This window comes from Centroberyx affinis, unplaced genomic scaffold (assembly GCF_046629955.1).
Source record: "Centroberyx affinis isolate AG114_WGS23_722 - 3 ecotype Tasmania unplaced genomic scaffold, CSIRO-AGI_Caff_v1 ptg001847l_1, whole genome shotgun sequence".
NCBI lineage: Eukaryota > Metazoa > Chordata > Actinopteri > Beryciformes > Berycidae > Centroberyx > Centroberyx affinis.
This window is the reverse complement of record NW_027280226.1, coordinates 71,075-96,206: the sequence shown is the minus strand read 5'-3', so window position 1 is coordinate 96,206 and position 25,132 is coordinate 71,075. Positions and strand designations below refer to the sequence as shown.

The following is a 25,132-nucleotide window of genomic DNA, read 5'->3' as shown; positions in this document are numbered from 1 at the left end:
CGTCCATTCTTGTACCAGATGTAGGAAGGACGACCAGCTAGACGGCAACTGCTGTGACACTTCAGCTCTGCCTGGGTAGAAGACAAGGGGACTGAAGATTTGGTCACCTGAACCTGCAGATCTGGATATATGAACAAAGAACAGAAATGTAATTGGAGACTAAACCTTCAATCACACACACACACACACACACACACACACACACACACACACACACACACACACACACACACACACACACACACACACACACACACACACACAATCACAACATCAGCATTTCCAAGATGTTTAACTATAGTTGGAACTGAATTAGCAAATCATCTGATCAAAATGTTACCTGTGACAGTCAGATTGACTCCAGATGAACGAGTAAATCTCCCAGTTGGATGGTTTGTTATGAACCTGAACTTGTACACAGCTGAGTCAGTCTCTCTCAGGTCTTTGATTCTCAGGCTGAAGTTCTTCTGATCACCATGATACTCCACACGACCTTCATACTCTGAGTCTGTTCTCAGATCCACAGGTTCACCACCCTCCTGTTTAGTAAACCATAATGTTTTTTCAGCTGTGACAGTAAGGTAATCTAGGTAGAGTGGGTATCTGTAGGTGCAGCGTATGTCCACTGTTGATCCTTTTAAGGCACAGATCTCAGTAGAAGTGTAAGTCACTCTCCAGTCATCCTGACCTTGTACCACTGTAACACAGAGCACATCAGAAACCAGAATCAGATTCATAAAAACATTAGAGGACTTTCATCTGTAGTGGAGCTGCTGCAGTATGTGACCCTGTCAGAGACCTGGACTACATTTCCCAAAACCACTTTGGCACTCACATCATCTCAGCTCCACTGTAAGCCAATGAGACAAAGAAAATATTAGTGCCAAGATGCTTTTTGGAGAAGAGAATTTTGTGGGGAAGCTTCAAACTCCTCAGAATGACAAGTGCTGATCAGCAGCTGTCATAGAACTTCCTCATTATACATCTATCTAAGTAGAACTGAATATGCATCTTGTAAGGCTTGATTATAATATGTTATCATTCTACAGACACAGGAATATTTGTGACCACTAGGTGCTGTGCTATCAGTTGCTGGTAATGTTGCAGATCTAAGAATTCAAGCTGATTCTACTATTGTGTCAGCCAAATGCCTAAAATCTAAATGTAAAATTTAACAAGAAAACTCCAAAAAGCCAACTGCCAGATCAATTTGTCATTTCTGATAGCTGATAAAAGGAAAAAAACAAAAAAAAATTCCAATCAATTTTGTCTTCATAAATTCATAAAAACATTAGAGGACAGACTTCCATCTGCAGTGGAGCTGCTGCAGCATGTGAAGCTGCTAGAGACCTGGACTACATTTCCCATAACCACTTTGGCACTCACATCATCTCAGCTCCATTGCAAGTCAATGAGACAAAAACGATCTTTGTACCAAGATGCTTTTGGGAAAAGAGAACATGGGCAAGCTTCAAGTGCTGATCTACTGCAGCAGCTGTCATAGAAGTTCCTCATCATGTATCTATCTAAGTAGAACTGAATATGCATCTTGAAAGGCCTGACTAATATATTATAATTCTAGCGACAGGAATATTTGTTACCACTAAGTGCTGTGGCTTTGGGCTTTTCACTTCTGGTAATGTTTCAGATCTAGGACTTTAAGCTGATTCTACTGTTGCACTCTATTGTAAATCGCTCTGGCTGAGCGTGTCAGCCAAATGCCTAAAATATGAACATAAGATTTAACAAAAAACAGCCAATTTTTTGCCAGATAATTTTGTTTGTTCTGTCAGGTGATAAAAGGGAAAAAAATAATTTTCCAATCAATTTTGTCTCTGGGGTGGAGCAGTAGAGCAGCAGTACTTCACTGTTGTATTCAGTTCATCAAGTACAAGTAAACATGTCGTCCCCCACGAATGATGCAGGCACCCCATGGGCCAATCAGTAACAAGTAAACAAATGTTGTAGCGCTTCCATTTGGCCAATCAGTGTCATTTTGAAAATGCTGGAACAGATCATTCAATGGCTTCAATTTCTACAGTTAGTTGTTATGTGGATTGAGGCAGGGTGTCGTAGAGCATGGAGGAGTAGAGAAGGAACAGGACTGCATTGGACCAGTGGGCCATGAGGCAGTTTAACTGAACAGGAAAAAAGGTAGAACATAAAGAGCAAGATGCATGAAATAAAATAGAGTCTGTACTTTGCTTGGTTTGCTCACTCGCTGTTCACACTGTGGTCATGTTGCTGCTGAGCGGAGCATGAAACGGAACTGTCAGTAAATGCTGATCACTGAGTTCTGGGAAAGTATCTAAAGCCACCATGTGACACCCAGAGGACTCAAAGCCCCAACAGTATTAACCATATATGGAAATGGCACACTGATGTGAGAACATCATAAAGTGAGCTGGTAGGGTTTAGTATGGATACACAATGACATAATCATGATATGAGAAAGCAGAGTTAAAAACTTTTGAAACTTTTGGTTTGAAAATGTGTGTGACGTCGTGGGTTCGAATCCGGCCCAGGACCTTTGCCACATGTCACCCCCCTCTCTCCCATTCTTCCTGTCTCTCTTCCAGTGAAGCAGAAAAGCCATAAAAACAGCATGAGAAATCCACCATTTGAAAAAAAAAAGACACCTACTCTCACAAAGTGATTGACAGCAAAAAGAATCAAACAAATAGTGGTATTTTTTTTTTTTTAAATAAGTCCATAACCTCAGACCCTGTTTGACAAAATGATAACACTTTCTGCTATATTTTACAGATATTGATGAATGTCAGGCAATGACTTTTTTGAACAGCTGACACAAGTACAGTTAGCTTATTCTACTGTTCCACTCATTGTAAATTGTTGTGGATTGGAGCACCAGCGAAACCTCTGAACTGTAAATGTAATTATACAATACCTGACACAGACAGAAGGAAGACAAGAAATCCACTTGCTGCCGCTGTAAAACTCATAGCTGGTCCTCTCCTCTCTCTGTCGAGGCTTCAGAGACGTTAAAACACATCAGCAGGGAGATAATGGACATAACATGAGAAATATATCAGTTAGTCACATCAAAAACACAACTCTACTAATATTTAGCTGACAATGTTCTGTCCATTCTGCATTTATAATCATTGCAATCATGCAAAATAATAATAAATTCAGTAAAATGTAACCTTTCAAATGTTTGTTAAATCTCTAAACTAAGATATAAAACATAAAGAGTCTCTCACACAAGAGAAGGATGCCGTCTTGAAGGGGAACTTGTGTGGCACTTCTGTGGTCAACAAACTGAGACACTAACTGCTCAAAATGACCAGGTTTCCTTCCTCTTTACATCTTTAACATACATGACACAAAGAATGCTAGGATATCACCAACTTTAATAGTCAAGATGACAGTTCCTGATAGTACCACATCGATATCAACCACAGGAGTAACACTTCACCATTCAATCAAATCACAAAGTGGATTTTCTTCACATTGAAAACCCTGGATTTATTTTGTCATATAAAAGATTATTGTGGACAGTCTATAAAGGTAATATAGAGGATGAAGGCTCTACTGTTCTAGAAGTGGACTGCAGGTTTTATTTTTACTCTGAATTGAGTGAACTGACAGTAAATTGATCCCAACCCTGGTGCCTAGCTGAAGAGTCATCATGCAGAAAACTTCATACCAGTTGTGGCTCCTCCCTGTGGCCACAGCAGGAAGTGCAGCTCTTATCAGGCCACCCAGGCCTGAACACAAAGGACTTCTGGTGTGAACAGAGATGTGTGGGAGCGCACCAGCGTGAACGCTTTCAAAAACAACAGTTTTAGTGAAGATTTGTGCTAAACACTGGTGTAAATATGGGTGTTTTAGACTCACGGTGCAATAGTTTGGCTTCAGAACACTTGGATTAAACTGCATGAGCTGTTTGGAGTAATTTTGTGGTCATTTCTTTTTGGAACTCTAAAGAACCAGGACCCGTTCACTTCAGTTGTTTTGGAGAAGGCTGACATGGAGCTGCATTAGCTAATACGCTGTCTGTTATGTGGACATATAAACTTCACCATATAAACTTCACCAGTGTTTCGACTGACATGAGGGTGAGTAAATAATAACACAATTTTATTTTTTGGGTGAACTATTCCTTTAGATAATGATTTTTAATTGCGACAACATCGACAGGTGGTTCACAACCCTGAGTGAGACATTAAATTCAAATGGACAGGTAGTGCTCGCAATTCATGGATTTGACACTAGATGACAGCGAAGAATCAAACTGTAGCTTGTTGCCAAACATGAACGATCAAATATAGACTTTTATTTTGAAATGGCAAGGTACTCAGTGAACCATGACCCAGCCGGCGTTCAGAAGCTACGCCAAAGAATTTAAATGGATAGCATGGGTATAAACAGCTCAAAAGGTGGTTATGGTCCTATTCAATATAAACTGTTAAGTGATAGTAGTGACTCTGGTCATTTGTGTTGTTTGTGTGGGTTAACAGCTCTCTTCTCTCTTCCTCAATGTGGGGTTAGGGTTAGCGTTCAGATGTAGAAATCTCTGGTAAGAAGTGTTTAGATCATTTCTAAACCTGTAGTTCTGTATTTATTATTCACTAAAGTAGCAGTTAGTAGGAGTGACAAGCCCTTTCTTTTTGTAAATCATTTTTCTCCTGTTTTTGGTTAGGACTGGAGTTAGGTTAAAGCCTTGTCTTTTGTTTAAACTTTATTTCTTTTGTTAGGGAAGTTTTAGGGTTTGGAATTAGAATTATTTTGTTTGTTATTTTGGGCATTGCTCAGCTCTGATTACGATCACTCGAGAATCCATCTTGCCAGGCTTCAAGTTATGCGTTTGTGGCATGGATGTATTAAACTATGGATGAGGCATTCAAAGATGGCGGCCCATTCATTCCAATGAAAGTTGCTCACCCAGCGCATACGCCGAAAAAGTTTCTACGACTCCTACTTCCGTGGCCGACAGCACCTGCGCAGTAGTGTTTTTCTTGGCCCCGCCTATCCCACATGAACGAGTCAAGCGGCGTTCTCGTAGCGTCCGTGACAACGGCGCGTTCATGTGCAGCTTTCTAGGTTCTAGGTTCTAGCTTCTGATTGACTGTTGCTACTGCAGACTCGGCTCTTCGGGGAAACCGTCGTCCAGGTATGACTCTATCATTTATTCAATCACAGAACATTTGCTTTATTTGTATAAATCTTACATCCGATGTGAAGTGATTCAGTCTGGATAAAGTTGAGCTAAGCTAACGATGGTAATAACGGTTAGCATAACGAGACGGAGTCAGCTAACATAACCATGGGTTAACGTCAGGCAAGTTAAACAAATTAAACTCAGTTAAACATAGAAATGTTGGTTAGATCATAGACTAAACTTTGCATTTGTGATGTATGCTCCACTCGTGTTGCTCCACTTGTGCTGAACGTTGTCTTGTGTTTCTCACAGGGAGTCAAGTTCATGCTACACATCGCTAGCCAGGTCCATGTCAAGGGTTTACTCATGCTTAACCAGGTGAGGAGATTTATTTTGAACTTAATTTAGAGCATTATCGATGTGAGATGGTTCACATCGGTCATAGATAGTAATGACTTGGTAGCTTTTTCACCTCTACTGGAGCCAGTGCTTCACAAATGAAGTACTTTTCACCCTGTGCTGTAATCATCATGATGATGTATGCTAACTGTTACTTACTGCAGTTTCTTCTGTTACAGAAACTCCTGCTCTTCAAGAACCACTGACACTTCCCTGGAAAATGCTCCCAAAGAAATTAACTTATTTATGATGTCTACATGTATTTAACATGTAGAATGGAACGTGTTTTGAAATAAATCTTTACTTTACATATAACAGTTTGTCTTGGATCATCTCTTAAATAAGTCTTAGATGTCATCACTCTGTAGTCCATTGCCCTAAAATTACTTTTCCATCTCCATCTTACCTTGGTTATTACAATTACGTTATTACACTTACAACAGTGTGAGTAATTTCTGACAATATTGACTAAAGCCACACATCTAGACCACATAGTCCAAGTTAACCAACTTGCTGTTGCCTCAGTGTATAGATAGTATTACTTGTAGCCATTATTATTCTGCTGCATGTATTGATTTAATCCATGGGACTGAACTACACTGGATCAAAGGTGGGTCACCTCACAACATTTAGTCATGACGTAAATATTGGTACTCTTATCAAACACAGTCCTATATGAACAGTGTATGAAGATAGGTTTGCATTATGCAACTTAGATGTAAGGTTTGCTAGTGAAAAAAAAATCAGTTAAATTATTATCATTGGGAATATTCTAGGTTTGTTGTGTCACACCAAGGTTTATTTGAGTTTGCAAGTGTTACACTATCTAGACTGTCATAGCAAAATTTCTATAAGCTTGATCTTCCTATGCAGTGCCCAGAAACACACCTGGTTGGAAGAAGACTCAATTCCATTTACATAATAGACATTATCAGTAACTCAAGCAGGTTAACTCAAATTGGACATCTAAATATAAATTTACAGACAGTAATAGAAATGAGAACAACCATCAAAGCCCAAATATATTCATAACTTTAATAGGATAAAGAAAAGTACATAGGCATAGTCTGTGAACGGAGAATTTTGAGATGTAAATAAATATACAATAGTAAGTAGGTGCATATAACTGCATATGCTACATGTAGCTGGTTAACTACAGCAATGTTATAACGTTAGCTAGCTTGCAAGCGACCTATTTAATCAAGAGAGAAACAAAAACAAATTAGAAACCATCCGTTATTGTTCTGAAGTCTTGCCTGTTAAACCTAAGTGTCGGCGGACGTGTAGGTTGAGTTTAATGTGATCTAGTTTGATCACATTCAGCTAAAAGCCTCTGCTAACAATCAGCTAGCTGTATAGCTTGTCAACAGTGGAAGTAGAAGCGGTGAATGCGCACGGAGCGTTCCCGTGGCCTGGAGGCGCGTTCACGGAGCTCCAGAAAATACAGCTTTATACAGCTCTTGGTGGCTTCCAAGGAAAAATGGACCCAATGATTTCAAAATTGATAATTCAAAGACTCCATTTGGACTATGTACTACACCTAGAAAAATTTTCCCGGAGTTTTACAGGTGTTTCTTTCCCCATGTATCTCTATGGGAAAAAGTCTTTTTGGGCCCCATGGCGTCACGTGACTTGCAATACCGGGCTTGGCCACTACGCCAAAATCGCCGCACAGCCCAGAGCTGTTCCTGGGGGCTTGGTTTGTGGCCGAACCACAGTGGTGCGGACCAATCAGCGTCCTATGAGGGCAGCTGGGGGCGTGGCTTAGGTGTGGTGACACCGAGAAACGACTGTTCGTTCACAACAATGGATGCTCCTAAAGAGGCTATGGTAGATGCTGCTATAACATCAGTTATTTCTGAACTCCTGACTGGCTTCGGCAAGAGTTTTTTTATATGGTTTGTTGATCTGATTGGTTGAAGTTAGCCCGTGATAGACGGTGACAGACAGATGGTTCAGCCAATCACCTGCCAAGTATTTTTTGAAACCGCCTGCCCTTTTCCAAACAGTTTCCAATGACGACTTCCCAGATGGTTCTGTGTAACAAACCATCAGGCGCGTCAGGTTACAGCTCTGAAGCCTTAAGAATAAAAACTGCTACATTGTGAACTTTGGTTGTGGTGTGGCTGACCATTCTTGGGAGTGGGAAGAGAGCGGGGGCTCTGAACGTGTTGTGTCCTGGTTTCCCTTAGACCAGGGGCGTAACAGTAGTTACAAAGCGAGAAATAAGAACAGAAGAATAGTTTTGAGTTTTATTTGACTTCATTATTGGTAAACAGGATTCTGCAAAATATGTCCCAAAAGCAAGTTGTTTTATCCTAAACATATGTAACTAACTAAACAGAAAAACAGTATTATGGCTGTATTTAGCATCTATGACAGTAACTCATGAACACTTTAATTACTCCACTTCAAGCAAACTAAGCTTTTGAATAGAGGCACATTCTCCTGAGCTGACCTGCTTTGAGTAACCATGAGCAAAAAACATGAAGCTAAGTGGCTGTATTTTTACATATATACAGTACATTGATGTGCACTAATTAGTGGTTCAAGCCCACCAACATGGATTTTTGGCTAATTTGCATTGTTTAATATCATTTCCCCCCCCCCCAAAAAAAATAAAATATTTAGCTCTAGCTTTATGGCACTTACTCTCGTTGTTCTCTCCTGACTAGATCCTTGCTTGTGTTGTATTAAAATCTCATATGTACGTCGCTTTGGATAAAAGCGTCAAAATGGAAAAGCAAATGGAATGGCAAAATGTAAAATTGTAATTGTAAAGTATTTTAAGGTTTTCACCTATCAACACCAAACTTGGTGTACTTATTCATGAGAAGATAATAAGGATGACCACTAGAGGGTGACAAAAACAGCAACACAGCTGCTGCTGTGTGGATATTGGTTTATATCATTATGTCTCAATGAAATCTCCACATAGCACACATTAGTTTCAGGACTGGTTATAAGGTCTGATATCTCTTATTGCAGGTTTAAAATCACCAACCCACAAAGGCCACAAAACTGTATCTCCTAATCTAATCATTGAAATTGCATGACATATGGTACTTGGGAACTGAACGGGTTGTCGGAAATGAAAGTAAATGTATCTGCACCCCCGGTCACCCCCAACACCCGACCTGCACACCCTCACTGTCCACCGCACAATTTCAATGTCAAACTACTTATTGTTTCAGTCACATGATCCCCGCCTCACTGGATTCATAGAAAATTGTACAACATTAGGGTGCATTACTTTTCAGAACTGTGACTGTGAATTTGATTTGATATCGGCCTGTTTTTTGTTTTTTCAACCTGACTGGACTTCACACCAGGTCTTCCTGCTCCTCTGTGGCTTCTGTCTGAGCTGCAGTGAGGTTCTCATACTCAGGATCAGAGTCTGACTGAAGGGGAGAGAAGACAGACAAGATGAGACAGGAAAATGTCCAGTCTTCCTCTTTAGCTCTCTCTCTCTCTCTCTCTCTCTCCCTCTCTCTCTCTCTCTCTCACCTGTACAGTCTGTACTGGGTCACTCGGTTCAGTGGTGGAGTTCAGAGTTTTCTTCTTCCTGGAATGAATCAGTCAACCAATACATGATTAAACAAACTGCAATTCATTAAAGCTGAGTATCAAATGAAAAGAAGTATCAAATGAAAAGAGCAATGATAGAATTGATGGATTTTTACTCTGTTACCTGATCCACAGGTAGAGGAGAAACACAGCGATCAGGATCAGGACGATGAGAGCCACAATGGCTGCAGTTATATATATTGTTCCTTTCCCTAGAAATGGAGATAGACAGATATGAGATATGCCTTACTAGGAGGGGTGGATCAATATATCAGTTTGATGGCTGATATTGAAATATCAGATATCAGTCAGAGTCGTCCACCTCTGATATGATGGAGGTTCCTCCTGACCACAGCTGCAGAAAAATAGGCTGTAAAACCTGACATGACTTTTTATTTTCTTTGCACATTCTATTTATTCATTTAATTATTAAATTATTGTTATGTAAATTAATTATTAATGTATAACTTAATAATTAAAGGCCTAATGTATCCCAGAGTTTCCCCTACCATTGAATATATGTGGTGAGTCACTCAACACTTAACAGACACAGTCACTTAACAGAGTTTCATTAGTTTAGGTTTATTAACATTCTGGGGAAGCACTGAGTACTTGTCATTTTCTGGCAAGAAAAATAAATATATTGAATATAGACACAAAATATCAGTGTCTTCAGTCTAAAAATAAATGCATCATATAAGCCTTCAAAAACCCATATCAGTCAAACCCTGCTTACTAGTGTAACATATTTAAATAAAATAAATAATAAAAACCACGATTTCAATAAACCAAAGATATAATTCAATAATAACAGTAATAGAAGGAAATAAAAACATGAAAACTTAACCTCAAATGATTTTCTTTACAGAATTCATCTTTCTTAATTATTTTTAATCACTCTACCTGCTAGAGCGATAAGATGGGTAGGAGAATTTGTAGCTCCTAATGGGTTCCTGGCCTCACAGTAATATTCTCCACTGTGTTCAGATGTGAAGTTAGTGATGGTGAAGGTCTGTCCTGATGCTTTTGGTGAGGCTTCATTCTCCTTGTACCAGGTGTAAGTAGCTGCTGGGTTGGCATCACTGCTGCAGGTCAGATTCACTGAACTGCCCTCCACTGTTTCACCAGAGGGACTCACCAACACTGAGGGAACCTTCGGACCATCTGGAAGATATAATATTAACATAGATTGACTTTAGGATGAAGATGTGTTTTAACAATGACACATACTGTATTTAAACAATTAGTAGTAAATGATTATGTGGGTGGCAGCATCTGAAAATTTGAAAGCGAGCTTGTGACTGGAAGTCTGATGGTTTGAATCCCAAGAACAGCTGGAAAATCTTGTTGGCAACAGTGACTAAGTAACGCTCTCCTGTCCCTCAACATCTGCTGTCACTGTGCCCTTGAGCAAGGCACTTCATCTCCAAGTGCTGCAGTTGAGCTGCTCAGTGAACTACAGTCACACACTGTGGTTGTACTGGGCAGCTCCCAGTTGAGAATTTGAAGCAGAACAGAGCTGAAAAAACATACATGCTCAGCAAAACCTTTCCCTGGTTAATAAAGACTAAAAATAAGTTGACAGATTTAAGATGTTTTGTTGCTTTTACACTAGTTGTATTTCACTCACATTTCACATTAATAGAGATGGAGTCAGATCTGTTTCCCCCCAACTCATTCACAGCTTCACAGTAATACTCTCCAGAGTCAGGGGACTGGATGGAAACAAAGGCCAGCTGTTGCTGTGGTTCGGTACTGAAAGGTTTATAGTCTGGATTTCCATTCTCTTTGTACCAGGTGTAAGTAGCTGCTGGGTTGGCATCACTGCTGCAGGTCAGAGTCACTGAACTGCCCTCCACTATTTCACCAGAGGGACTCACCAACACTGAGGGAACCTTTGGAGCATCTAGAAGGAATTATAGTAACATACATTAACTTTATGATGGAGATGTGTTTTATCATGGAACCTACTTACATTGTTAGTAGCTCATAGCTGTGGGATGGCAGGATCCCGAAGGTTGGAGAAGCAGGATTGTGAATGAAGCAGATAGCTATGTTGGTACATTGGGTAAAAGGTTTCCACCAAATGGTGTTCTGTTAGTGATACACTGTGGAGTAAACTCACACACTGATGGAGAGCGGAAAGCCTTAAGTCCTTTCACACCACAGGAATAGCTGTCTTCAGGATAAAACTTGACTGTATAAGAAGAAGAAGTTTCTTTCTTAATTTTCTGTCCATTCTTGTACCAGATGTAGGAAGGACGAACAGCTAGAAGGCAACTGCTGTGACACTTCAGTTTTGCCTTGATAGGATAGGACTGGAAGCCTAATGGTCCGGCCACCTGCACATGGAAATCTGGATCTGTGAACACACACACATACACACAGTCAAAATAGCAGTTTCAATTCCTAGATGTTAAATACTGTGGAGTATTAGTAAGTAAATGTATCATCAAATTAAAGTCTGAATGGAGGTGAACACAAATTCATGATTATCATATAATCAGTATCAATTTTACATTAAAGCCCCTTTGTGTAGGATTTGGAAAGTGTTGATTTTGGCGATTTTGTGGTAATGCCAAAAAATGACACTGTTGCAAATGTCTTTGCGACCTCTTAGCGCCATTTGCAATACCCCACTCCATACAGCTAAAATATGTAGCCTAAACAAAATACTACTGCAGATAACTGTAGCTCAAGCATTAGTTCCTATATTATTCCCAATCACAGCATTCTACTATGAAGTAGTTTGCAATTGTGACAATTCAAGTTAACAGATGTTTAGGGGATCGCTGTCATTGTGAACAGCCTGTCCAACATTTACTATTCTGATGCTACGAGCTGCAGCTAATGGAAAACGCTACCACTAACAAACTAGACTAAACACAAATCAAGTAACGCAATTGGAGTATGGAGTTGTATTAAATGTGACAATTACGGCCAATCAAGCTGGCAGAAGGCAGGACGCATGAACCGACACAGGATGTCAGACCCCGACGGCAAATGCGGACCAAACGACACAATTTATTTTTTATTTTAATTTAACCTTTATTTAACCAGAAAAAGCCTCATTGAGATTAAAGATCTCTTTTTCAAGAGTGTCCTGGCCAAGACAGGCAGCAGTACAATTAACATATTACAGACAAACAATATCTAACATATTACAGACAAAAAAAACAAACCAAAGAAAAAGTTACAATCGCACTGATGAATATAGGAAATCACACTCTAGCTAAGGAAAGGGAAGTCAGCACTGAGTCTAAGAGCACACAGGGGGAAACAGACTAACTAATTAAAACATTGACAACCTGATGTGCCCGCCTCCAATTCTTTCAGCATAGCTTTAAAAGCACCTAGTGAAACCAGCTCCCCGAGCTTTAAGTCAATTCCAAACTGTGGGAGCAGCGTACATAAAACCCTTTTCCCCAGTTCAGTATGGGCTTTGGGGACAGATAGCAAAAATAAGTCCTGGGAACGTAGAGAGTAACTTCCAGCAATTTTCTGGAGGATATAAGTGCATAGGTACGATGGAAGCAAACCAAGAATTGCCTTATAGACAAGGATGATCCAGTGGTTAAGTCTGTGGGTGGACAATGCAGGCACACCAACCCGAGCATACAGGGAGCAGTGGTGAGTAAGAGCTTGAGAATTAGTAATGAACCACAATGCTCCATGGTAGACTAATGACTGGTATCTAATGCATGAAGGCATTGAGAAGATGCATGCATAAAACATCTCCAAAGTCAAGCACAGACATAAAGGTGGCAGCAACCAAACTCCTTTTAGCCTAAAAAAAAAAAAGCAACACGTAGAAAGTACAAGTAGAAACCCAATATCAGCTTCAGTTTTTTCACAAGATGCTGGAAGAGGCTTAAAAGAGAGGGACGATTACAACCCACACACACTGGACAGGAGGAACACCATGGTCTTCTCACTAATGTAAGTCGCTATGGTTTCTTTCCCTTCTGTACCCCCACTCTCTGTCGGTGGCCGGCTATGTACCGACAAGTGAAGCTAATTTTCTAGCTTAGGTTACATAGCTTAGTAGCTGTACAGGTAGCTGACTACATAAATAAACCGCAGATATAAACCACACTGGTCCTAAAAAAAATAGTTAAAAGCTTTAGTAACACAATTTGAGACCCTTATTGGTATTTCACTTACATGTGTAGGAGATAGGAGAAAGAAAGCCAGCTCTACTGTATGTCGGTCTCCCTTCAGCTCCCATCTAACTCTCTGACAAGTGAACGGCGACGCCCGTTAACTCTGGTTGGTCTGACCCTGTGCTTTGTCACGCTCCTTCATAGCTTCTTATAGAACTAGTGCAAGGCGACGATGGATCTGTGGGGCTCCCCGGGTTTGGTGATGAGAGTCATATTAATTAGCTTCACGCTGTTCAATCTAAGCAACTAGTCTGCATTCAACCTGTCTCTGTTTTCTTCCTGGTTTGACTGAGGCGCCATCTTTCTCTTATAAGTCAATATGGCCAGTTGCCTCGGTCCGGGGACACAGAGAATGAACAGACCGAAAGCAACACATAGACTAAACCATTTTTCTCTGCGATGGTCTCATTTTTTTACTGGCAAACTTTTATGGTATCAAAATGAATGGATGGATTAATGAGGATGATATCAGATACAAATTCTACACATAGGGGCTTTAAATTGTTCTCACAATATTTAACAGTATTCACCACATTCAGTTGTCATTAGTTTAAATGTACCATACTGTTGTATCAGTTTGTGTTCAACAGTACCTGTGACAGTCAGAGTTGTACCAGGAAAATCACTCCCCCATTCAAACCACGGTGTTTTGAATTTGAAGCGATACTCGGCTGAATCGCTCTCTCTCAGGTCAGTGATTCTCAGAGTGGAGAGTCCTCTCTCTTCAAGCTGCTGAACACGACCTGCATACTCTGAGTCCCCACTAAGGTCCTCAGGTTGTGAGGAATGCTGCCATCGATGGCTATGTGTGGGGCTGAACCAGAATTTTGATTTAACATAATTATCATAACTGTTGTATGTGCAAGAAATGTCCACTGATGAGCCCTTCAAGGCACAGATGGTTCTTTCAGTGTAAGTCACTCTGTTGCAGGTTTGATCATGGACACCTGAAAGATGAAACCGTTGTTAAAAAGCACTGTAAGAATTTCATCTTTTGCAGTAATACAGAGCAGGTTGTATTCTTGTTGAGATACTGACAGCAGCAGTGTTCCTGTATAGCTCAATGGGTAGAGCATGGCATTAACACAGACAGGGTGGGGGGTTTGATTCCTATTGGGGTCACCCATGTTAAATACATGCAGTCATGGCACAGTACATTAGGTAAAGGTTTCCACCAAATGGTGTTTTGTTAGTGACACACTGTGGAGTAAACTCACACACTGAAGGAGAGCGGAAATCCTCTTGTCCTTTTACAGCACAGGAATAGCTGTCTCCAGGAACAAAGTAGTCTGTGTAAGAAGAAGTTTCTTCCTTAATTTTCTGTCCATTCTTATACCAGACGTAGGAAGGATGACCAGCTAGACGGCAATTGCTGTGACACTTAAGCTTTGCCCGGTCAGAAAACTGGTGGACTGATGATCTGGTCACCTGCACCTGGAGATCTGGATATGTGAACATGGAACAGAAATGTCAGTGATTACTAAATACTCAATCACACACACACACACATACACAGACATTTGAATTGCTTTATTTGAGTCCAATTAACAGTGCAATGGGCTCAGATATATACAGGATTCAAGAGTCCGGACACTTTAAGGGTACAAAAAGCACCTTCTCCTCCACACTGCCAGGCTACCTATGGCAGCAGACAGAGCATTATCTTGCCAGCTGCCTGTCTCTACTCTTTGACAGGCCTGCAATTCGCAGGCTGGTCACCGTCAGCCTTTGTACATGTCCAAGGCTACCAAATGTCAGCTCAGAAAGGTGGCATGTGTATCCCAAGCTGCCAACTAAGGCAGTGAAGGGCTGATACTTGGTGAATTTGTTGGTGAAGGCTTGCTTCATGTATAGTTCAAACAAGCAGCCCATCTCTACAAAATAGACTGTCTGCGTTCATCAACAAAAACAACATCCGGTGTATTTGCAATATCAGAGAAGACATCAACATTGTGATTGAACCAGCTAGGCATTACATGGGCATGTTAGAACAGTTTAACATCAGATGGCATTATGCTATGGATTACAGCCACTAATAGGTTTACAATATGGTCATGACAAGCAGTTTATATGCCTTTGTATGTCCTAAACTCTGTTTTTAAAGGTGCTACATAAATAAAGTTATTATTTTTATTATTATTATTACATTCATTAACAACTTGTGCGAGTGACTCTAGGTGGGAGTCTGACTTGGGATGTAGAACACAGTGAGTGTGGGCGGTGGTTTTCAGGGTACCAAAGAGCAAGGTTATACTTGGTTGGTAACACCTGAAGTCTGGCTTTAACTATGAACCTGAGATTGTCCTCACCTACAGTGGCATTTTGGTACATGGAGTGTGACACAGAATGATCAGGAAAATCAAGTGCAGCGAGTTTTCCTGGTAACCTGAGGTCAGTCCAGTGTTGCCTTGTCTTGGCCTGATTCACAATGAGGAGAACTCTCTCTGTTCCCATATGGCTGATGGAGGCCATATGGGAACAACGCATCACAGACCACAGGGTCAGTTTGGGAGTCTTTGTCTTTGTCGATTTATGTTCCACCTTGGCTCGGTTGCACAGGTCATTGATGTCAGGCCAGTCAGATCAGACCCCAAAGCCTGCAACGCATGCCTCCAGCTTTCCAGACGCCTTCCTCTTGAAGGTCAGGAAGTTGTCCTGATATCCGTTGGTTGCTACCGGGACCTTCCTCCTCTGCAGGTCCAGTAGGAAGGAAGTCCTGGCCAGCTCCCAAACCGTGCTGTCATCACTGTTCAGCATGTTCAGTAGATGGGTCACTCTGGTGGCAGTGTAGCCCCAATCCACATTGGGCACCCCCAGCCCCTCTTCCTTTCTGCTCAGGAAAATTATGTCCCGAGTGGAATGTGTGTTTAGTCCCAACCACTTACTCACCACCTGTACAGTCTTATTGTTCAGTTCCCTAAGGATGTTTTATGGAATATGTACATTGTATTTTGGTTAGGGCCACTTCTCTTACAGCCTATAGTTTCATGGCCGTAGGTAGGGGTGAGAGGTAAATCAGGTCAAGCCTGTTGGTGTATTCATGGGTTAGGTCCTGGACCTGTTCCCCCACTCACCAGCAACATTCCATTTGTGCCCGAGGTACTAGTAGGTTCCGTTACGGGAGTAGACTCTGATAGGCTTACGCATTATTGTGAATGAGGCGGGTGTGTCAGATTTGGCTGTCTACCAGCGGTTGCCACCACTCCGTCATTCATAGAACACAGCACATTTTGTGTGTTTGACTTCTAATCCAGACCATTCTAAGAATGTGTCAGTCCGTGCTAGCATGTCTTTGATCACTGCTCCTCTATGGATGACACCTGAACATCATCAGCGTACCCCTGTATGGGTTTGGGGGACCGTACATGTAATGGGGCACACTGACTGTCAAGTTATGTCTAAGAATATGTGCAGCTTCCCCACTTGACAGAGATTGATGCATCTACCCGAAGGTTTTTTTTTAACTGGATTCCACTCAATGATCAAACATCTTTTCCTGTTTTCTCCTTTTATTTTGGCAGGTTCAGCAGTTTAGTTTGATAGCTCAGTTCAATCCCACTGAGCAAAAGACGTGATTTCAACGTTGCGTCTATGCTTTAGCTCTCATATAGCCCAGGATCATTACGGCTATGTATAGACCTATTTTAGACCAAGCAGTAAATACATTATTACAATGAACAAACATCTGTAAATACCAAAAATATGCACCAGAGAAGTCCTGTAGACTAGCCTACAAGATAATTATCTGAGCACAAGAAGTAATTTCAACATTGCGTCTATGCGTAGCACTCATATAGTCCAGGATAATATTGTCTATGTATAGACATCTAATAAACTTTCACTTTTCAACCCCAGTGTAGTAATCTCCACTGGGAAGTTTTTGTTTAGGGGAAACTTTCTCAGGATCCTCGAGATGTATTTCAGCAGTGGAAATCCGTAGGGTCTCCCATCCCCATGTAACGTGGAACATACGCTGTTCTTGTAGAAAGCTCCAGTCAGGATAGACACTCTGCTCCATTTCTCTGGATCCCCAGAGGACAGACAGTTTGTTTTGCCCAGAAGCAATTTTGTATCTAGGCCTTTCCTAAAAGCCCTCTCATGGCTCTGGAACAGTATCCATTCATGATCCGACAGTGGTCTTACATAGTCAGTGAAATCTAGCATAGTAGCTCCACCCAACCGGTGTACTGGGGCTGGGTCATGGATACCCGCTTGTTGCTTGTAGACTCGGCCACTAATCAGAGATTGTTTAAAAGCTAATCTCTCTGTGGCGACCAGACACACGTACGAGAAGTGTCCAAAACACCTTAAACCTCTACTGCATTAACAATGGCAGTTACAACTGAAGTGTTCAGTTTAGTTAGGAGTACTAGTGACTAAATTTTATGGATAATCCAATCAATGTCTGAATGAGGAAGTACACAAACTGATGATGATCATATAATCACTATCAATTTGACATTAAATACTTTACATTCCATTACATCTACATTATTCAACAATATTCATCATATTTAGTTGTCATCAGTTAGTTGAAATATACCACACTGTTGTATACTGTATATCAGTTTGTGTTCAACAGTACCTGTGACAGTCAGAGTTGTACCAGGAAAAGTACTCCCCCAGTAATAGAGCCCTCTGTTGAATTCAAGGCGATACTCGGCTGAATCGCTCTCTCTCAGGTCTGTGATTCTCAGAGTGGAGCGTCCTGTCTTTCCTTCAAGCTGCTGAACACGACCTGCATACTCTGAGTCCCATCTAAGATCCTTAGGTTTTGAGGAATCCTGCCATCGATGACTATGTTTGGGAATGAACCAGAATTTTGATTGAACATAATATCCATAAATGTTGTATGTGCAAGAAATGTCCACTGATGAGCCCTTCAAGGCACAGATGCTTCTGTCAGTGTAAGTCACTCTGATGCCGGTTTGACCGTCGATACCTGTAAGATGAAACCGTTTTTAAACAGCACTGTTAGAATTGCATCTTTTACTGCAGTAATACAGAGCAGGTTGTAATCTTGTTGGGATACTGACAGCAGTAGTGTTCCTGTATAGCTCAATGGGTAGAGCATGGCACTAACAAAGACAGGGTGGGGGGTTTAAGTTCTACTGGGGTCACCCGTGTTAAAGGCATACTGAGTAGGATTTCGCTGCCTGTGGCTTGTAAAAACAACTTTCAAAGTTGGCCTCCCTTGCCAGAACGGTAAAAAACTGCAAAAAAGTACAGCGCAGCAAAATGGCAAGCAGACAAGGCTTCTTCCAAAACGAGAGTGAATCTGGTTGGAGAATATTTAAGCATTTAATGGGATGAAGAGCGCAGAGTTGGCTTGTTTTCTGCTGGACAGGTAGGTGCCGCTTAGCTTAGCTGCAGCTTTTCTTCTACAACGAAGCTACGCTAATGGCAGCTACCTGCCAGCCCACGATACACACTAGCTCTGATCAGTTGCTCTGTTTTAGAGTTCAGGACCGCTACTGCAGCCAGTGTGACTTTTAGATATCAAACGATTTAGCAGTGGTTTTGGTTGCAGCCACACACACATGCTGTCAAAAAGTTGATGCCCAGAAACGTTCTGACCATGCAGAAATTAGAAAATATAGGCAGAAGGCAGGGTCTCTGCAAACACACACACTGTCACTGTCAGACTATCAATGGACCATAAGTGATTGAGCAGGATCATTTTTGGATGAGTTTATGCTATTCAAGGGGGAAAATCCTACTCAATATGCCTTTAAATAAATGCAGTCATGGTACAGTACATTAGGTAAAGGTTTCCACCAGATGGCGTTATGTTAGTGACACACTGAAGAGGAAACTCACACACTGAAGGAGAGCGGAAATCCTCAAGTCCTTTTACAGCACAGGAATAGCTGTCTTCAGGATCAAAGAAGCCTGTATAAGAAGAAGAAGTTTCTTCCTCAATATCCCATCCATTGCTGTACCAGACATAGGAAGGACGACCAGCTAGATGGCAACTGCTCTGACACTCCAGGTCTGCCCGGGGAGAAAACTGGTATCTGGTCACCTGCACCTGCAGATCTGGATATGTGAAAATGGAACTGAAATGTCACTGGAGACTAAACCTTTAATTTCTCTCTCTCTCTCTCACACACACACACACACACACACACACACACACACACACACACACACACACACACACACACACACACACACACACATAATCACAATAGCATTTCCTACATGCTGACCACTGTTTGGAACTGAATTAACAAATCATCCGATCAAAATGTTACCTGTGACAGTCAAAGTGACTCCAGATGAAGCAGTATAGCTCCCTGTTGGATGGTTTGTTATGAACCTGAACTTGTACACAGCTGAGTCAGTCTCTCTCAGGTCTTTGATTCTCAGGCTGCAGTTCTTCTGATCACCATGATACTCCACACGACCTTCATACTCTGAGTCTGTTCTCAGATTCACAGGTTCATCACGCTCTGTTTTAGTAAACCATAATGTTTTTTCAACTGTGACAGTAAGGTTATCTAGGTAGGCTGGGTATCTGTAGGTGCAGCGTATGTCCACTGTTGATCCTTTTAAGGCACAGATCTCAGTAGAAGTGTAAGTCACTCCCCAGTCATCCTGACCCTGTACCACTATAACACAGAGCACATCAGAAACCAGAATCAGATTCATAAAAACATTAGAGGACAGACTTTCATCTGTAGTGGTGCTGCTGCAGTATGTGAACCTGCTAGAAACCTGGGCCTCGTCTCCCAAAAGCATCTTAAGGCTAAGATCATCGTAGCATCCACCTTACGAAGCCTCTTTAGCGTGTGAGGTGTTTCCAAAAAGCATCTTAAGACGCTCTTAAAAGTGATCGAAGATAACGACTGCCTCTGACTGGTCCTAGAACGCTAAGTGTGTCTTGAAAAGGAAAAAAACACTCCACCGCGTCACCTGCAGGACTAATTGCAACTTTAGTTTTTATTATTATTTACTGTTATCTAATTTATTTTCAGCGTATATATTATATTTCTTTGTTAGGCCTATATTTTTCCTACTAACGATCTCTATTAAATGGATGGGTGTGGTGAAATAGAGTGGTGTTCTCCGGGAGAGAGGAACACTGAGTTATGAAATAAATTTTAAAAAAGTCTTCGGGTGCTGTGAGCTTTTGGAGAAGGGACAGGGAGGGGAACAAATTTCTTTTCAAAAGAAATGTTCAAGTTGACATGCAGTAAAACCCTTCACGCAGGTTATTGTGCATCTATGTGGTGCCATCGCCGAGACAAACACCTGAACAGTGTGTCATTAAAAGTGACAGCTGTCTTGATCAGAGAGCAAAAGCTATAATCTGAATCATCACTCCTAAATCTGAAGCTAGTTATTCATTTTTGCTCAAGGTCAAGTATCTGGAGCAACAGAAAAGACAAAAGCATACATTAACATTAAACCCACAAACATACTGTATGCCTATTGCATTAAATGAGATAACAGTTGGCTGTAAGCTTTCTACAGGCAATTTAAATAATGTCTCTGTGGCATTGTAAGCATATAGAATTTTTTCTGTTGTGTATTTCATTTTTGTTTAGAACTCTTTTTGATGTACAATATCACATAAGTTACAGTTTAATTAATCCATTATTATGAAACCAAGTCAACAAACACTTCAACACCTTTAATACTGACGCCACAGCGGCATTAAAGTTCTCATATCATGTAAAACAGGATTTCCCTTGCCTCTTTGATTGTAAAGGAGTTGGATGTGCTCAGTGCAGTTTTTTTTGGTCTGCCATGTAATAATCCCAATAGTTGACCCTTCTTTCCTTTTGCTTCCCTTCCAAAAACCTAATTGGCTCATTTCCATATGAAGACAGGTAATTACTCTACAAGCAGTTATCCACATAGAAGCTCTGCTCTACTGACTGCAGAACTTCAGGATGACTGTCTTGGTAATTGTGAGTGTGCTGCTGCAGAGCAAAGATAGCACAGCATGGGCTGCTCATCATTCCAAATGGCAGCACCTGCATCCTGCTGCACCTTGTAGGGCCCAGCCAAGAGCGGTGTGGATTGCCACGGGTCCACCTTTGGTGCCTCGACGTACTGGTTCAATGACTGATGAATGATTCTATCAGAACCACCATTGTGGAAAGTCTGCAGTGGAATACTCCGCAGGTGAGCATGTTGTCTCTGGAGGACATGTACTGGGTAGCTCTGCTCCAATCATAAATGATTGAAAGATCCAAGTAAAGGTTGAACGTGTTTTTTGGTAAAATGTTTCAGATCTAGGAATTCAAGCTGATTCTACTGTTGCACTGTATTGTTAGTCGCTCTGGTTAAGGTTGTCAGAAAAATGCCTAAAATATGAACGTAGAAAAAAAAAGATGCTATCCGCACACTTCTGTGAAATGCAAAAGTACAATTTATGCAAGCTAAGCTTTCAGTCACTGGACCTTCCTCAGAGCATGTATACACAACCCAAGGAGCAAACATATAACCTGTGAATAGGAGCAGTGCCAAAGGGTGCCAAATGGTGGCAGGTGAAAATACAGGAATGGAGCAATTATGACCAGCATCATTCGCTGAAATTTCATCAAAATCCAATCACTGGTGTCCAAGAAATTGTGCTGGACGGGCCGACGGGTTGGGGCCAATCCATAGTCCCTCCTCTCGTGTCATCATGGAACAAAAAACTGAAACTTGTTCTGTATGATCTTCTTCTGGAGCATAATTTACTGCTACCTTAACTGTCTTATTCACTGTGATGTTCTGCAAAACTGATTCTGGATCGGTTCTCCTGACCTGAGACACTTGATGAACACCAGCGCTGGAGAGGAAGGTCAGCTCTGGGTTACGCCAGGGCGAACACAGGCTTAGGACAGTCTACAGACAAACTGTCATACATATTATGATTTTACAGTGTAAAGGACAGCGGAAGATGTACACAGGCTCTCTACAGTTAGTTGTTATGTGGATTGAGGCAGGGTGTCGTACAGTATGGAGGTGTAGAAAAGGAACAGGAATGCATTGGACCAGTATACCATGAGCCAGTTTTACTGAATAGGATAAAAGGTAGAACATTAAAGGCGAGATGCATGAAATACATCTCTTTCTGTTTGTTCCCTTTCTGTTCTCACTGTGGTCATGTTGCTACTGAGTTGGTAGAACATAAATAATGAGAAGGGCGAGATGCATGAAATAAAGTCTGTACTTCGGTTTGTTCACACTCTGTTTGTTCCCTCTCTGTTCACACTGTGGTCATGTTGCTGCTAAGTCGAGTATGAAACAAAACTGTTGATAAATGCTGATCACTGAGGTGTGGGAAAGTATTCAAAGCCACTACTGTATGTGGACAACGATACAGTGATAATATAATCATGTTAATTTTTGAAAGTACAGTGAAAGAGTTTAGTTTGAAAATGTGAAACCCACAGAACGTCCTGGTGGCTCTGTTGGTTAAAGAGCATACCATGTACCTGTGAGGTCAGGGGTTCAAATCCGAATCCGAATCCGCCCCAGGACCTTTGCCACATGTCACCCACTTCTCTCCCGTTCTTCCAGTAAAGCAGAAATGCCATAAAATTAACATGAGAAATCCACCATTTGAAAAAAAAACAGACTCCCACTCTCAAGTGATTGGCAGCAAAAAGAATCAAACAAATACTGGCATTTTTAGCCCCATGATAGCAGGGGCTCTATGGATGGTATTGTTTGTCGGTTGGTCGGTCGCTCTGTTCACCACTGTATGGGTCACGTGGTCCGCAGTGACTTAGACTGCAGACTCACAAGCGGTAGACCCGAGTTTGATTCCCAGCAGAGACGCCTTCACAAAAATCAACGCTGCGGGGCTAAGGGTTAGACTCCTTAGTCTTGTTTAAAAATAAGTCCATAAGCTCAGACCTTGTTTGACAAAATGATAACACTTTCTTGTGTATTTTACCAATATTGATGAACGTCAGGCAATTATTTTTTTTTTCCAAAATGGAAATAAGCTTGATAAATAACCATATGAGACAATTTAAACACATTCTGAACAGCCAAACACAAGTACAGTTAAGCTTATTCTACCATTGCACTGATTGTAAATTGTTGTGGATTAGAACACCAGCAAAACCTCTAAAGTGTAAATGTAATTTTACAATACCTGACACAGACAGAAGGAAGACAAGAAATCCACTTGCTGCTGCTGTAAAACTCATAGCTGGTCCTCTCCTCTCTCTGTCGAGGCTTCAGAGACGTTAAAACACACCAGCAGGGAGATAATGGACATAACATGAGAAATATATCAGTTAGTCACATCAAAAACACAACTCTACTAATATTTAGCTGACAATGTTCTGTCTATTCTACTGCATTTACATTCTATTATCCATTACTGTTGGCACTGAACAAAACTTAAACCAATAACATGTTTTAGTTTACCATCAGTACGATGTAACCTTTCAAATGGCTGTTAAATCTCTAAACTAAAAACCTAACCTGAACCCGGCATTAAAAACATGTAAAACATGTAAAACATGTAAAGAGTCTCTCACAGAAGAGAAGGATGTCGTCTTGAAGGGGAACTTGTTGTGTGGCACTTCTGTGGTCAACAAACAGAGACACTAACTGTGAAAAAATGACCTTCCTCTTTATATCTCAAACATGCATGACAAACAATCACCAAGTTTAATAGTCAAGATGACTGGTTAAGTTTGCTGTGTCCATAGAGAATATAAAAGTGTGTATGTGAGAGAGAGATAGTTCCTGCTAGTACCACATCAGTATCAACCACAGGAGTAACACTTCAGCATTCAATAATCAGAAAGTGGATTTTCTTCACAGTGAAAACCCTGGATTTCTTTTGCCATATAAAAGGTTACAATCTGTCATGGTATTATGGAGAATGAAGGCTCTACCGTTGTAGAAGTGAATTGCAGTTTTGATTTTTATTCTGAATTGTGTGTAAATTGATCCCAACCCTGTTGCCTAGCTGAAGATTCAACTTGGGGAAAACTTTCTACCAGTTGTGGCTCCTCTCTGTGGCCAGAGTTGGAAGTGCAGCTCTTAGTAGGCCACAAAGGCGTGAACACAAAGGGCTTCTGGTGTGAACAGCGATGTGTGGGAGTGCACTCTTTGAAAACAACAAGATTTACGCTAAATACTGGTGTAAATATGGCTCTTTTAGACTCACAGTGTAATCGTTTGGCTTCAGAACACTTGGATTAGGCTGCATGAGCTGACTGGAGTAAGTATGTTCATTTTTTTTTCCCTTTTTGGAACTCTAAAGTACCAGGACCCGTTCACTACAGTTGTTTTTGGCTGATATGGAGCTGCACTAGCAAACTGATAACTACTGATAACTGTGTGTTACGTGGATATATAAACTTCACCAGTGCTCTGGCTGACATGAGGGTGAGTAAATGATGTCAAAATGAACTATTCCTTTAGTCAATCTATGACTTTTAATTAAGACAACATCAACAGGTTTCTGTTTCAATACAGGCCCGGAAAGTGAATTTACAAAGCCAGAAATCTCAGCAGGCTGGCCAAGTAATCGTTGAGTCATTGGTATTGATCAACAACCCTATCAACCCCCTGCTGATATGTTATGGATGTTTTATGCCATGCAACAGTAAAACTCTTCATTTATTGCACCTTTAATTTGTCTTGCTGACTTCTTCCTGGGCAAGAATAGTGAAGAGCTTGTCGGCAAAAGTTAAACAAGCTTCTCTGGTAGACCACAGAAGATGGATGGATGATGGAAGGAAGGATGGAAGGGTGGATGGAATTATGTAAACCTTGATTAATAATATGATATTCAAATTGTTAATAATAATAAACTATTTGTAGAGCACATTTCATATATCAGAGAGCAACACTATATATTAAATATTATAATATCTATATTATATTATAAGATTATTATTTATAGTAA

At 41.0% G+C, this 25,132-nt stretch overlaps 2 protein-coding genes across 3 annotated transcripts in view; both read right to left on the bottom strand.

Annotated features, from left to right (window-relative positions):
- LOC139652965 (B-cell receptor CD22-like) overlaps nucleotides 1–25,132 on the bottom strand; it is a 35,301-nt gene that overhangs the window by 3,090 nt on the left and 7,079 nt on the right. The window lies entirely within an intron of this gene.
- On the bottom strand, nucleotides 7,789–23,454 carry LOC139652961 (Fc receptor-like protein 2). 2 transcript variants are annotated; one of them, XM_071529891.1, is made up of 12 exons: nucleotides 23,360–23,454; nucleotides 19,512–19,868; nucleotides 19,075–19,293; nucleotides 17,840–18,196; nucleotides 14,472–14,696; nucleotides 13,848–14,201; nucleotides 11,217–11,453; nucleotides 10,722–10,997; nucleotides 9,995–10,255; nucleotides 9,216–9,303; nucleotides 9,032–9,089; nucleotides 7,789–8,925 (listed from the first exon to the last, which is right to left on the bottom strand). In XM_071529891.1, exons 1-12 carry the CDS (start codon nucleotides 23,412–23,414, stop codon nucleotides 8,848–8,850), a joined length of 2,565 nt encoding a protein of 854 aa, XP_071385992.1. In that variant the 5' UTR covers nucleotides 23,415–23,454; the 3' UTR covers nucleotides 7,789–8,847. The 2 variants fall into 2 exon arrangements, with proteins under 2 accessions (XP_071385992.1, XP_071385993.1); XM_071529892.1 differs by lacking the exons at nucleotides 17,840–18,196; nucleotides 19,075–19,293.

Bases quoted from the DNA above. Each gene is read 5' to 3' on its own strand.
- LOC139652961 (XM_071529891.1), bottom strand. From the start codon at position 23,414: ATGAGTTTTACAGCAGCAGCAAGTGGATTTCTTGTCTTCCTTCTGTCT. The intron at 19,869-23,359 runs GTATTGTAAAAT...TCTGTGTTATAG, and splicing joins CTTCCTTCTGTCTGTGTCAG to TGGTACAGGGTCAGGATGAC. The intron at 8,926-9,031 runs GTGAGAGAGAGA...TCTCCCCTTCAG, and splicing joins ACCCAGTACAGACTGTACAG to TCAGACTCTGATCCTGAGTA.